Consider the following 13,603-nt stretch of genomic DNA (forward strand, 5'->3'; position numbering starts at 1 on the left):
GTGTATACCAGTAACTTCCCTTTAGGATAACAAACAAGACAAGCTTGTTGGGTGATGCTTTGGGGAACTGGCAAAGACCACAGATGTTATGTCCTAAAAGCAGGTGGCTGTGGTTTTAGCCTAGACAGGTCTGTTACCCAAGGAATGTCCCTGGACCTCTGTAGCCTATTTCCTCACTAGAAAAGTAAACCTGTGGGAACAGGCAGCCAAGGGTGTGTGTGGTCAAGCTACACGGTATACATGTATGAAATCATTGAACAGTAAAGGTACTTCAAGAAGATTTTATTATTTTTAAAGATTTAAAAAAGAATATATGTGTGCCTGTGTTCACAGAGGCCAGAAGAGAGTATTTGAGCCCTATAGCTAGAGCTGCAGATGGTTGAGCCACTAAGTGGATGCTAGGAGCTATAAACTCAGGTGTTCTAAGGGAGCAACGAATACTCTTAAACACTGAGTCCTCTCCCTAGCCCCAAATTAAAAACAAAAGACAAAACAAAACAAAACACCCAACTTATTGTATACGAATCAATATTTGGCCTGTAGTGAGCCATATGTATGCCTGGTGCCCTCAGAGGTCAGGAGAGGCTTTAGATCCCTTGGGACTGGAGTTATGAATGGTTGTGAGCCACCATGTGGGTTCTGGGAATTGAACCCAGGTCCTCTGCAAAGGAATCAAGTGCTCTTAACTGCTACGGCTTCTCTTTAGGCCTCTGCCCAAAATTTCTGGAAGGAAAGAAGGAAGAAGGAAGGAAGAGAGGGAGGTGAACACTGACTGTCATTTACTTGGCACCTAACAAATGGCCAGTCACTGTTGGCCTTTATTACTAAAAATGCCCTGATTTAAAGGACAGCCTAACAGATACTAAGTTAGCAAGTTTAACAACTTCATTCAAAAACATTTATTAACAGCCCACTGTACATCATGATATTCTAGCCCTTAGCAATTAAAAAGAACAAGAACTGAAGCAGACACGTGCATGTCAACAGAGGAAGGCAGGCCCAGGAACAATGTGTGTGAGTGCAGGTTATAAAATACTGCCCCCCTCTCTTCCTGTTCTCCATCATGGCACAATATCAGGGTGAAAAGGAGAACCCCATGCAAGAACTTCACATCCGCAAGCTCTGCCTCAATATCTGCGTGGGGGAGAACGGAGACAGACTGACACGGGCAGCCAAGCTGTTGGAGCAGCTCACAGGCCACACGCCTGTGTTTTCCAAAGCCAGGTACACCGCCAGGTCCTTTGGCATCAGGAGAAATGAAAAGATCGCTGTGCACTGCACAGTGCGTGGAGTCAAGGCAGAAGAAATTCTGGAGAAAGGCCTGAAGGTGCGGGAGTATGAATTACAGAAAAATAACTTCTCGGATACTGGAAACTTTGGTTTTGGGATTCAAGAATACATTGATCTGGGCATCAAATACGACCCAAGCGTTGGCATCTACGACCTGGACTTCTATGTGGTGCTGGGTAGGCCAGGTTTCAGCATCGCAGACAAGACACAGGACAGGCTGCATTGGGGCCAAGCACATGGTCAGCAAAGAGGAGGCCATGCGCTGGTTCTAGCAGAAGTACGATGGGATCATCCTTCCTGGCAAATACATTTTATTCAAATGGCCAATAAAAATTTCTCAGAAATGCAAAACAAAACAAAACAAAAAACAAAAACAAAACAAACAAACAAACAAAAACCTGCTCCAGGCAGTGGTGGGAGATAAGGTCACAGGGAGAATCTGATCATAGAGGTAAGAGGAGGCGCCACTGAAGGATTCTGAGCAGAACTGATGGGTATTTTTGCTTTCAGCAGATGTGTCTATGTCATGTAGTCCAGGGAGCCTGGAGGCTATGATTCTCCAGCCTTTGGCCCCTTGGCACCAAGCTGCAGGAGTGTACCACCACATGTAGTGCTGGCTAAATATTTTAGGGGGGTGCGCTGAGACTCTACAAGGTGTCTTAAATAAAACTCCATCATTACTACTGTATGTGCACAGGATGTGAGAGAGTGTTCACGCCATAGTACATGTGTGGAGGTTGGAGGACAACTTTGTGGAGTCATTTCTTGTTTTCTACCCTTACATGGCGTGATGGCTGTTCTTGGTTGTCAACTTGACTACGTCTGGAATGAACAATCCAGAAATGGAGGGCATGCCTGGGAGAGATTTTCTGCTTGATTTGAAGTAGGTGAATTCATTTCTAGTCCAGACTTTTGAGGCAGAAGGCACACACCTTTGATCCAGATCTTAAGGCTGGAAGACACAGGCCTTTAATTCGGATCTTGAGGTGGGAGGACGTAACTTTAATCTGGGCCATACCTTCCCCTGGAAGTCTATATAGAAGGCAGCTTTTGTTCTTTGCCTGCTTGCCCTCACCTCCATTTCTTCACTGGCATTTGGAGCCTTCTTGTTTGGGATTCCAGCATATTCAGAAGACCAGCTGAGACACCCGGCCTTGTGGGACTGAGCAGCTTCTAACTGGTGGACTAGTTGGACTGCAGCCTGTACATGTTTTGTCTATAGAGAACCCTGACTGATACACATGGGTTTCACAGATCAAACTCAGGTCCCCAGACTTGTATAGAAAGTGCCTTTACGGGCTGGAGAGATGGCTCAGCAGTTAAGAGCATTGTCTGCTCTCCCAGAGGTCCTGAGTTCAATTCGCAGCAACCACATGGTGGCTCACAACCATCTATACTAGGATCTGATGCCCTCTTCTGGCGTGCAGGTGTGCATGCAGATAGAGCACTCATACGTAAAATAAATAAATGAATCTTTTAAAAAAGGAAAGAAAAGCGCCTTTACTCTAAAAAAAGGAAAGAAAGAAAAGCGCCTTTACTCTAAAAAAAGGAAAGAAAGAAAAGTGCCTTTACTCACTGAGTGACTGAACCATCACACCAGCCCCGTTACAACTTTTATTTGGCTTCATGGTAAATGAACCTAAATGCCAAAAACGCTCTCAGAGCTAAATATAACCATGACCCAAACATGCCAAACAAGAATATTTAGGCGGCTGAAATACAAATAATACTTGGCTTTTTATGTCACCTGAAAAAAAGACAAATATGAATGGTGGCAGGGGAATCACAACCAAGTTTGAAGCCAGCGTGGACATATGATGAGGCCCTGTGAGTTCAAGGTCAATCTGGTCTTCATAGCGAGTCCCAGGACAGCCAAAGCTATGCAGAGAGACTCCGTCTCAAAAAACAAAATACTGAACACCCAAACTTACAATGCATGTCATTTTCCACTATAAAAATACAAAGCTGCTAGAGCTAAGCGAAATGCTACAAAAGCATGTGAGAAACTGACCAACCAGGTATGTGCATGTCACAAAGCATGGAACCGTGGGTCTAAAGTCCTGTCTTGCATGCGCAGGGCCTCAAGTTCAATCCCTAGCCCTACATAATTCAGGCATGATGGCATTGCCCTGTCACCCCAGTACTTGGAAGTTCAGGGACAGTATGGGATACATAAGATTGTCTTAAAGAAAACACAGTTGGGTGTGCTGGCTGGTGCCTCCCAGCACTGAGGAGGCACAGGGAGGGCCTCTCAAAGTTCATCTACACAGAGTTCTAGGCCAGGCAGGGCCACATAGTGAGTTTTTTTGCTTGTTTTGTTTTTTTAAGAAAAAGAAAAAGACTACAAAAACATTTATATTCAAATTATACACAGCATTAAAGTATTCTAATTAAGAACTTGACAAAAATCCATGTCAAATGACATTCTGAATTAATTACTAGACTAAGTTAAACACAAAACGTACTGTTACTGTTGCGCGCTACCAAAATCATGTGTGTTTAACAAATCACTGGTTTAATCTACTCAGACATGTTGTATTTTGGCTTTAATATGGGACTATGTTACAGCCCTTTACCTGCACTCAAGTTGCCGACTCAAGAGCCCTAGTGAGTTGAAAATGGCTGCACTGCGGAGCTGGAAAAGCCCCTTCCCTAACAGGTCTTCTCCACATATGCGACTCACTCACTGTCAAGTGATCATGGTGGGATAGAGAGCGCCAGCCTGAAACCATTTAAGGGTCTTGCAAATGAAGAGACAGCTTAAAACCACATGCTTCTGCAAAGACCAGAGCTGGTTCCCTGCTCTCCATCACGTCCCAGCCACCTGTAACTTCAGATCCAGGAAGCCAACACCCTCTGCCCTCTTAGTGCACATTTATGTAGGCACACACTTTCAGATAAAGAAAAAGTAACTAAATCTTTACAAGAGAGAAACTGTGTATGTTACTACATACCTGGGAGGTATCTTACTGCCCAGCTTAGGGATGAAATGTTGGCTCCAACTGGCATTCATAAAATCTTTTTATGTTTTAGACAAAATGTTTTACATTAGAAGTATTTTTGAAATCTTGGGGAAATACAAAACAAGCTGAATGGCACAATGGAACTGGCAGGTGGAAACTGCAATATGTCTTTCCAAACACTTGGGTTCTCAATATGTCTTTTGAAAGACTACTCTGCAATATGCTTCCCAATATTCAAGTGAAAGCGTGATTTGGTAAAAATGCCACAGTGCATGCACAGCAGTGCTTAGGACAAAAGGCTGAGCATGGTGGCACGCACCTATAATGCCAGCATGCAGGGTAGAGAGAAACAGATGAAAGGATTGAGAGTTGGAGGCCACCCTGTATGACACAGCCAAGTTCTAGCCTAGTGAGACCTTCTCAAGAATAAAATAAAGAAAGAAAGAAAAGTAAGAACAAACAATAGAAGAAAATAAACCATTTTAGAAAGAGTGCCCACTGAGGGCTGGGGAGATGGCCAGTGCTTAGGAGTACTTGCTGCTTACAGAGGCCCTGGATTTCTCAGCACCCATGCGGCAGTTCACAATAGTCTCTAACTCCAGTTCTAGAGAATCTGCGTCCTTTTGGCCTCCACAGGAACTGTACACAAGCAGTGCACATACATATATCAAAGACTCATAGACACAATATAAAAATAAATATACATTTTAAAAAATCCCATCATAAACAACAGGTTCATCATTAGGTCGTCGGTCTTACATGCTAGCAAATCATCTACTGTATCTTTGTTCTCTCCCTGTACTCAATGTCCTTAGCGTTAGTGATTACTATAACAAAGCAGTAACAACAGATTCCCCAAGGTGTCAGGTATCAACCATTTTTAAAAGGTTTCAGCATAACACCCATGAGCCTGTAAAAAAAAAAAAAAAAAAAAAAAAAAAAACAAACCATGCCTTATTTTTTAAGTAGAGACACGGGAGGTATGGCACTAACGTCCACAAGTACTATTTGTCAGCAGTGGCCCCTAAGACTCCAATTCATGTCTAGTCTTTGATCCATCAGTGGCTTCCAGATTCTGCAGCACTGCCTAGAGATACCTGAATTTGGTGGAAAGTGTCTCTGGCTAGCAAAGATCGATGAACATACAGAAGTAGGCTAAGTAAAGAAAGTTCATTTAAGTAACATATTCAAACACCAGAAGTCATAAAAATGCACTTCCAATTTAGGGAGCAGTCTTGCTCCCTCAAATGAGCCTTAATTCTACCAAGTGACTAGACACAATTACCATTTTACGGGCACCATATTACCACGGCAATATAGTGGACAAAAACATTGATACACCACTATGGGAGTAGAATTTTCAAAATCCAGACGGAGAGAGATGCAAATAACCAAGGCCCTTCAATAAACAAATGAGTATGAAGAGATTTAAGGGGGAAAAGGGTGTAGCTTGACTTACAGACTAAGAGAATCCAGGAAGACTGGCATGTCTGGAGAACTAAGAGATACATCTACCAATCAGAACATTAGAAACCAGTTACAGGGCTGGAGAGGTGGGGCTCAGTAGTTACAAGTGTTGATCTCCCCAGGACCAGGGTTTGGTCTCCAGCACATATACATACATACATACATACATACATACATACATACGAAGCCCCCCCCCCCACTGACTCCAGCTCCCTGGGCTCCATCTTAAGACACGAGACTGTGGCCCACAGTATAAGAAACTTTTAAAAATCTTCTACAAGTTTTATTATTTTATTTTTCATATCTTTGTCTATGCACTGGCACTTATTTTTAACTTTTATTATACAAAATTTTAAGTATGGCTTCCTAAATACTAAGCACTTTACCAACTAAACTGTCATTTTTAAACCATTTTTTCTTTTTCTTAAAGGAATTATTAAATATCATAGAGGAGTATTAAAAATAATACAGGAACATGTGCACTTGTGTACATGTGTGTGTGCATACACACACACACACACACACACACACACACACACACACACACACCTGTGAAGCCATACTGTAAAAACTAGAACTATGATCAGTAAGAGGAGGCTCAGATAAAAACGGCTACGTGCCGTAGTGGACATCCTAGTAAACACACAAGAGCTACTTGTAAACTAAACTAAAGTACACACCAAAAGGTACAGGGCAGGCAAGGCCTTTTAAGAAGCACCCCAGAAACAGTGCTAACCACAGAAACCGGGGTGTCTGAAAAACACCGGAAAAAAATGCTGGCAGAAGAGAAACTAACTCATCTTTCTCTGGAATTAAATTCTTAATACCTACTTGTGTCCTGTTACCAGAAGAAAAGGAGAATAATTAATTCATTGTCTCAGCAGCAACAATTCTCAACAACTGGTTCGGGGCAGTTGTTCTCAGAAGATCAGAGCTGACAACCACCTTCTCATCTTTGATTTCAAGTTCCAAGAACTGAATGAAGACTTGCTGGCAAGATCGGAAAAACAAGAGTCGGGGGATGAAAGGAAAGCAAAACCAATGGTTCACATTGCAGTGAGTTGGAGCAAAGTTCTCTGCCTCGCACAGACCACACTGCACGAGTTCCACAGAAGTGACCTAAGACACAACAGACGTGCCGGTCTGTTGGAACAACTGAAGACGCTCTTCTCTGAAGAGCAAAGCTTCCCCATGAAGCTAGTCAGACTACAGCAGCAGTACACACAGCTTTATTACATTAGCTAAATAAACATCTAGGAATTAAAAACGAGCAAAGTATGTTGGTGGAAATAACTAAGGGTGGGTGGGTAGCTATAATTGAGAGAATAACTTAACATGGGCTGTCTACTGCAGAGGTCTTGACCTGGCACAGCAAGGACTGTTTAAACAACTATGCTAAGAAAGGGCTGCCGGTGCAATAATACACGCCTCCCCGGAAGGAAAGAGAAGGGTGAGTTGGCTTGTAGAGCCAGCAGCAGCTTCTTGGTACCAGAACCATGCATGCCACTTCTGCCAGATTCTCCAAATTCCCACAAAAAATGCTAGAGCTTCAGGACTTTTAATTCATATCTTGTTGGGGTTACAAATTATAAAAGTACCCCATTTGTTATGGTTTTGGATTCTGGTTATAGATAACAATGCCTAGCCAGCTGCAGCTGGACGTTTCTTCACTTATCCCTTCCTGCCACAGTTGCCTTGTGAGCAATCAGTCATGATGGGAGGAAATGGGTGCCCCGAGCTCTGGTTCTGGCTGGTCTGTGTGGCTGTTCCATAATGTTCTGCTCTAGACCCATTTCATACCACCAGGAGGGACAACCTCAGACAGGGAAACTGTACCCTGACTTCCCAAAGAAGGCTTCTGGCTTATCAAGGGTTGGCGTTTGAAATCTCACCTGACTTTTGAGCACTGCCACCATAGAGAACTCAAGGGCTGTTCTGGGCAATGGAAACATTTGGAAAAAGCATATTTATCTTTTTGAAATAAGTCACATTTGCTAGTGGATATACACTAAAAGTCCTACTTTTCCTGAGTCATGAGCTATACTTATTGACTGAACATTTAAATATAGCATTCACTGGCCATTTGTTTTGGTTATACTCTGCAGTACCCAGGTCTTCCACACAGCAGGCAAGCACTCTACCATTCAGCTGTATCGCTCATTCTCACCTTCCCCCCGAGACAGGGTCTTCCTTAGCCCAGCTGACCTCAAAGGGTCTACATTCCTGGTCTTCTTGCTTCTGCCCCCACAAGTGCTGAGATTACAGGTATGTGCCATTATCCGTAACTTTTAAGAAAGTTAACTTACTGTCCCCAGCACTAGGATTGAACTCAGGGCCTTATACATACGATACAAGCAAGTGCTTGCTTCAACACTGAGTTACAGCCTCAACCTTTGATCACCATTTTAAAAAATTCTTTTTTATTTCATTGTTAGCCATGTGAGTGTGTGTGTGTGACATGAGTGTGTGTGTGGTGGGCACTCATGGCGACCAGAGGCTTTGGATCACTTGTGGAGAGCTGGAGTTTCAGGTGATTGTTAGCTGCCTGACACAGATGCTGGAAATGACATCCTGGTACTCCAGAAGGACACTCAATAGAAAGCCACCTCTCCAGGCTTCTTTGAGTACCATTTAACAACAACAACAAAAACAAAACCCCACTTTTCAAACTTAACTGTCTTTGGAGGATAACCTGCTTACTAATGTGAAATGCTACTTGTAGTTACTGTTTCCTGAGGGAAACTTACTTCGTCAAATACCCAATGAATCTGGAGCTATATTTAGCCCAGGCTCATCATTTCACAAATAAGAAACCTGAAGTTAGGAGTCATTCTGCCTCAAATCGCACACAGAGCTGGCTAGAGGCAGTGCCAAAACCCCAGCTCCTTACTCCTCCCGCATTCTGGTACTCTAGCCATCCGGGCGGCCATGCTAACTGCTTGACTATTTCCTCCCCTGCCGGTTACCTTGTAACTTCATCCCTCTTTTAAACCAATCAGCTATTCTACCAATGAGTTTGACTCCCAGCACCATCTTTAAAGCATACAGTGTAACAGCACACACTTCTGCAGGATGCTTACACTCTGAAGAACATTTCCTGCTAGTTAAAGATGAAAACCAAATGTTGGGCACTCATCAGAAAAATTACTCTTGGTTTAGTTTCAGTGTGACAGCTATACACAAGGGCTTTGGAAAAGTTCTTGGTGGCAACATTTGTACACATCCTTAAGTTGCGTTGCGGCTGTGATCCACACTGGGAGGGAACAAGAAAGATTGGGGGGGGCGTGTTTCACTGTCCCTTCACACATTTGGTTGGGGCGGGCTGCCGGTGGATCCCTTCCTCATTTTCTCCAGCTACCCTCTGCCTTAGAAGCAGAGGTGTGGCGGTTTTGTAGAGATTTCCTTCAACTCTTACACTAAGTTGGGATTCTTCTTCCTATATGGTATACTGAAAATATCCATGGAGCTGAAAGAGAAGTGATTTTTCTCTTCGTCCAGCCAAAACTAGAGTTTACAAATAGCAAAATGGCCTCGCATCAAGTTCTGAACACTCAATGGAAAAATGAATAATAAAACCACTAAAAGGAAAATCGTTTGGGACTTGTAGCTTCGCAGCGAGGTTCTGCCTTACTTCAAAGTCAGAAAACCGTTCACTTTCAGAAGCACACTGACACGCACGTGTTGTGTTACAAGGAATCGTATGAAATGGAAGCCCCTGGCTCTTCATCTTCCCAGCCTAGGAGGGGCCTAACTATCCTCGTTCTGAACCAAAGAAAACAGGAGTACTACAAAGTGACGGACCCAGTTCTTCTGGGTTCTGAAAACAGCACTTTTTAAGCACTTCATGGACTTCTTGGTAGTAAAACAAATCTGAAAGCACCGTCAACCTCTAGCTCTATCTGATTCAAAACGCTGCGAACTGTTGTTTTCTGGGGTTAAGAAGAGCTTCTACACTTCCTGGTTTCAGGTTAGGTGGGTGGTTCAAAGAACTGTTTTCTTCACACTTATTGCATAATCACAAAAAACCCGAAAGGAAGAGGGCTGGTTAAATATTTAAACTCTTAGTTCCTGGTGACCTAGAAGACCTTCTGTTATATTCGATATGCTTAACTTAAAAGTGTTATGGGTTTTTCAGTATGCTAAAGGCACTGGAGTTATTTCTGTCGGAAAGGAATTAAATGTAGGTCAACAAAATATAAACCTGGCTTTTCTTTTCCTTTAGAGACATTTTTATTTGAATGATGTTTTAATGGAAACGAACGAAACAAGCGATCCACCCAAAATGAATGAAGTTAGAGAGAGAAAAACAATCATGAAAAGTTGTCTGGTCATCTGCTTTCACTTAGTGTGAAAAACCCAAAGGGCGAGTCTCCTCTTGAGCAACTCCAGCCTGCCCACAATGACCACTTGTTACACCTCCCACTCACTTCACTGCAGGTTCACTAGAAATTAAAAGGAGTCTAACGAGGTAAAGGGCAAACCCGGCCAGGCCTAAGGTGTCTCTTGAGTTACACCCAGAGGGGTACCAGGGACGGGTGCAACCCGCGCCCCTTCCCCAAGCCCAGCCTGGTGTCCAGGAGGCCAAACTCCAGGCTGGGTACGATCAAAGCATCCACCAGCCCCGGGCAGGGTAGAGGCGCGGTGAGGACATCCCAGGGAACAGGGACGCCAGCAGGGAGGGGGGTTTTGCGCTGCGGGAGGCTCAGGGACCAAGGCCCAGGCCCGCAGCGGCCGTCGCCATCATCAGGCCTCAGGGCTGGGGGGTGGGGGGGCGTGCCGCATGCCCCCGCGCGCACGCTCCCCGCCCCCGCCGCGGCCCCGGCCGCAACTGCCCCCAGATACTCACGCTTTGTCCACCAGCTCCCGCACCTTCCACATGTTCAGCATCGCGCCCCGCGCGGCCCGGCCCGCCGCCGCCCACCGCTACTCCCCACGGACCCCGGGACGCCTCCGCGCCGGGGCTGATCCAGGTCCGGGTCGCCGCCGCCACCCGCTGCCGCGAACTCTCTCTCTCGCTGGAGCTCCTTCTCCCGGCCACAGCCACGGCGCCGCCGGTGACACGTCGAGACGCGGCCGCACCGGCGCTGCGTGGGGCGGAAGTGGCCGGCTTTCCGCCCGCGCCGCGCGCCGCACGCCGGGAATTGTAGTCCGCGCTCTGCGCTCCCGGAGCGCGAGAGGGCTGAGGTCGCCGCGGTTTGGAGACCTCTGACACACAGCGTCCAGGTGATTGCCTTCACGGCAGTTACAAGACTTACTCGCACTCAGCTTTTTCAGATGTGCAGTGCTGATGCTAGATTACACAGACTGTGATTGGTGTGCCTGGTCTTCATTTACGCACGTGTCCCTGAATTTGCTTCCAAACATCCACGCGTCTACATCTCTGAGCCCGAGGTTCCAGCCCTGACTAGAGAAGAATTTTATTCTAAGTTCTTTCGCTCTCTAGTTCTATGATACAATGATTTTATACTTAGACACCTACCTAGTACTCTCCTTGGATATTTTGTTGCAAGTCTTAGAAACTCAGTTCACAATAGTTGGGAAACCATATATACACAGTATACCTATGTGTATTTTATGTGATATACCCAATAACTTTGTAGTTTTAGTTTCTAAAAGCATACATACACGCTGCTCTCTGAGAGCTATTAAAGTAATTGCCACTGATCACGTTTCCACTTATTTATATTAGTCAAAGTTTGTCATAAAACTTGAAGTAATATTAAATTTCATTTTAGGGAATTCCTTAAATTGTATAGGTTTTACCTTCCCTGGCTGTGCACTGCTTTAATCCCAATGCTTGGAGGCAGAGGCAGGGGAATCTAAATGAGTTCGATGACAGTCTGGTTTACAGAGGAAGTTCCAGGTCAGCCAGGGTTATACAATAAGACCTTGTTTTTAAAATTAACATTTAAAAATTAATTAACTATTTATAAAATATGAAAACACAAAAATAAAACACAAAAATAAAAATATTGTTTAAATATTAAATAAAATTATAGTTTTAGATTATATATATATATATATATATATATAATTTTTACTTTAAAAAAATCTACCATTATTTACTGAGCATCTTCAGGGTGGTACAAGTGAGAACTACAGCTGGGGCTCCAGTTCCCTGCAAGCTTAAAGGTCACTGGAGGAGGAACATAACAATCAAGAAAACATTTAATTAGAGAGAATAAGTGCTTGTCAAAATCAAGAACATAATGTTATAGACAATGATGTCAGAGGAAAATAACATTAGAGAATATTTAGGGCTCCTTGAGGAGATTGAATGTAAGCTAAAAGTGGAACAATACAAAGGAACTGGCTGTAAGAAGATCAACTCTTGGGGGAGGGGACACAAGAATACTAAGATTCACAATGAAGGGAAAACATAGGCTGCAAGTAGCAAAGATCCCAGGCCCTCTGATTCCAGATCCTTTAGGCAAGGCACCCGTTCAGTTTGAGTTTCCTTGGTTATTGGAAGCAGGTTTGAAAAAAAAAAAAGCAAACTAATCTGAGAACTACAAAGAGCAGAAACCAAGACCAAGCCAGCTCACATATTCCTAAGACAGGGGCTCTGGAAATCACACTAAGAAAGTTGGAGGGATAGGCTGAGAAGGGAGGCAGAGAGGTGCAGAGGCAAACAGAGAAATGGAGCTTTCAAAAGAAAAAAATTAATTTTCCCGTTGAAAGTATTATCCAGACCAAGGTTCAAAGGGTGGAATGTGGCCAGGGCAGATAAGAGAAACTGCTTTGCATTAATAAAAGCTCAGCAAATAAACTTTCAAACAGGCCCATCCAGAGGACACAGGGCAGAATGGGCTTGACACAAAACAAGGACCTTTCATACCCCGGGCTCTTCACAGCAGTGCACAGCCATGCTACCATTTATCCACAAGGCACAGTGTGAACATCTACTATTCTCAATCAGACCTAAACTGAGTTGTCACCTGTGGCACGTTTAGAGTCCACTGGGGGCCATCTAGAACGGAACACTAAAACCTTTCCTGTCCACCTGTCACTCTAGAGAGTCCCCAAACAGGCTCAGAAAGGGTTTGTTTAAAAGGTGGCCTCCTGAGACTAGTCATTTGCATATCAGCAGACTGTTCCATTTTTTTTTTACCTTTTTATCTTGCAAGTTTGAGAGCAGTTTCCATAGTAACTTCTTTATTGCAAGTTATATATGTCCACGGTAGAAAAATAAATGAGAAAATGCCCTGCCCAGTCCTCCTTGGGAAAACATATTTTTCACTAAATGAGCTGACTCTTTTAAAGACTAAGCCAACATGCGCTTAGAAAGACAACATATTCGACTCTGTCCCTTCTGTGGAATGAACACGCACAGACATTGGACATCGCTGCTTAGCTCAGGTTGCCTCCCCAGTGCTTCCCTGGGAGTGTTTTTGTTTTTTTTTTTTTTCACAGAGCACAGCATGGCAGTCAAGGGGCAACACTTTTTACCAAAGATCACAGTTGGGGTTCTAGGGTTTCCAAGTTCTTGGCTTCTTATTCAAATAATTGAAATAAGGGTTCGCTCTGATTCTCAAAGCGGCAGGAAAACTTGCTTTAAAGCAAAGCAATATAAAAGATTAGAATACTCTGCAAGGGAGCAGTGAGTGAAGGACTCAAGGTCCCTGATTATTGCTTGGCACTCCCCTCCCCCTCCCCTTCTATAGAGTTTAAAAGGAGGGGTTTGGTGGCTAAAGGCTGTAATGGGAGTGATTGTTTTGATTGGTAGATTAAGTCTTATGATAATTTTTTTTTTATTCTGAGCATGTTCCTTCTCATAAGTACTCATAAGATGGTAAATAGGCTGCTGTCCCCCAAAGGCCATCTGAGGTCATCATTTTGCCTTATTGCTCGTGAACCCCAACCCACTTCAGGCTGCATTGGCG

At 44.0% G+C, this 13,603-nt stretch overlaps 1 protein-coding gene and 1 pseudogene across 7 annotated transcripts in view; one reads left to right on the top strand and one right to left on the bottom strand.

Moving 5' to 3' along the window:
- The window catches only part of CLINT1 (clathrin interactor 1), a 77,171-nt gene that overhangs the window by 48,175 nt on the left and 15,393 nt on the right, over positions 1 to 13,603 (bottom strand). For 2 of the 6 annotated variants that reach the window (XM_084763973.1, XM_084763972.1), the window contains exon 1: positions 10,567 to 10,823. The exons of 2 other annotated variants lie outside the window; for them this stretch is intronic. In XM_084763973.1, the coding sequence (XP_084620099.1) occupies positions 10,567 to 10,607 (41 nt within the window). In that variant the 5' untranslated portion in view covers positions 10,608 to 10,823. Of the gene's footprint in view, positions 1 to 10,566; positions 10,824 to 13,603 lie in introns of those variants that run through there. 2 more of the 6 variants (XM_084763977.1, XM_084763975.1) reach the window with 1 other exon arrangement.
- Positions 1,049 to 1,748, top strand: LOC311587321 (large ribosomal subunit protein uL5-like; annotated as a pseudogene). Its single transcript has one exon. The product of its transcript is annotated as a large ribosomal subunit protein uL5-like (transcript).

This window comes from Acomys minous (genome assembly GCF_964271855.1).
Source record: "Acomys minous genome assembly, chromosome: 16".
Taxonomy (NCBI): Eukaryota; Metazoa; Chordata; class Mammalia; order Rodentia; family Muridae; genus Acomys; species Acomys minous.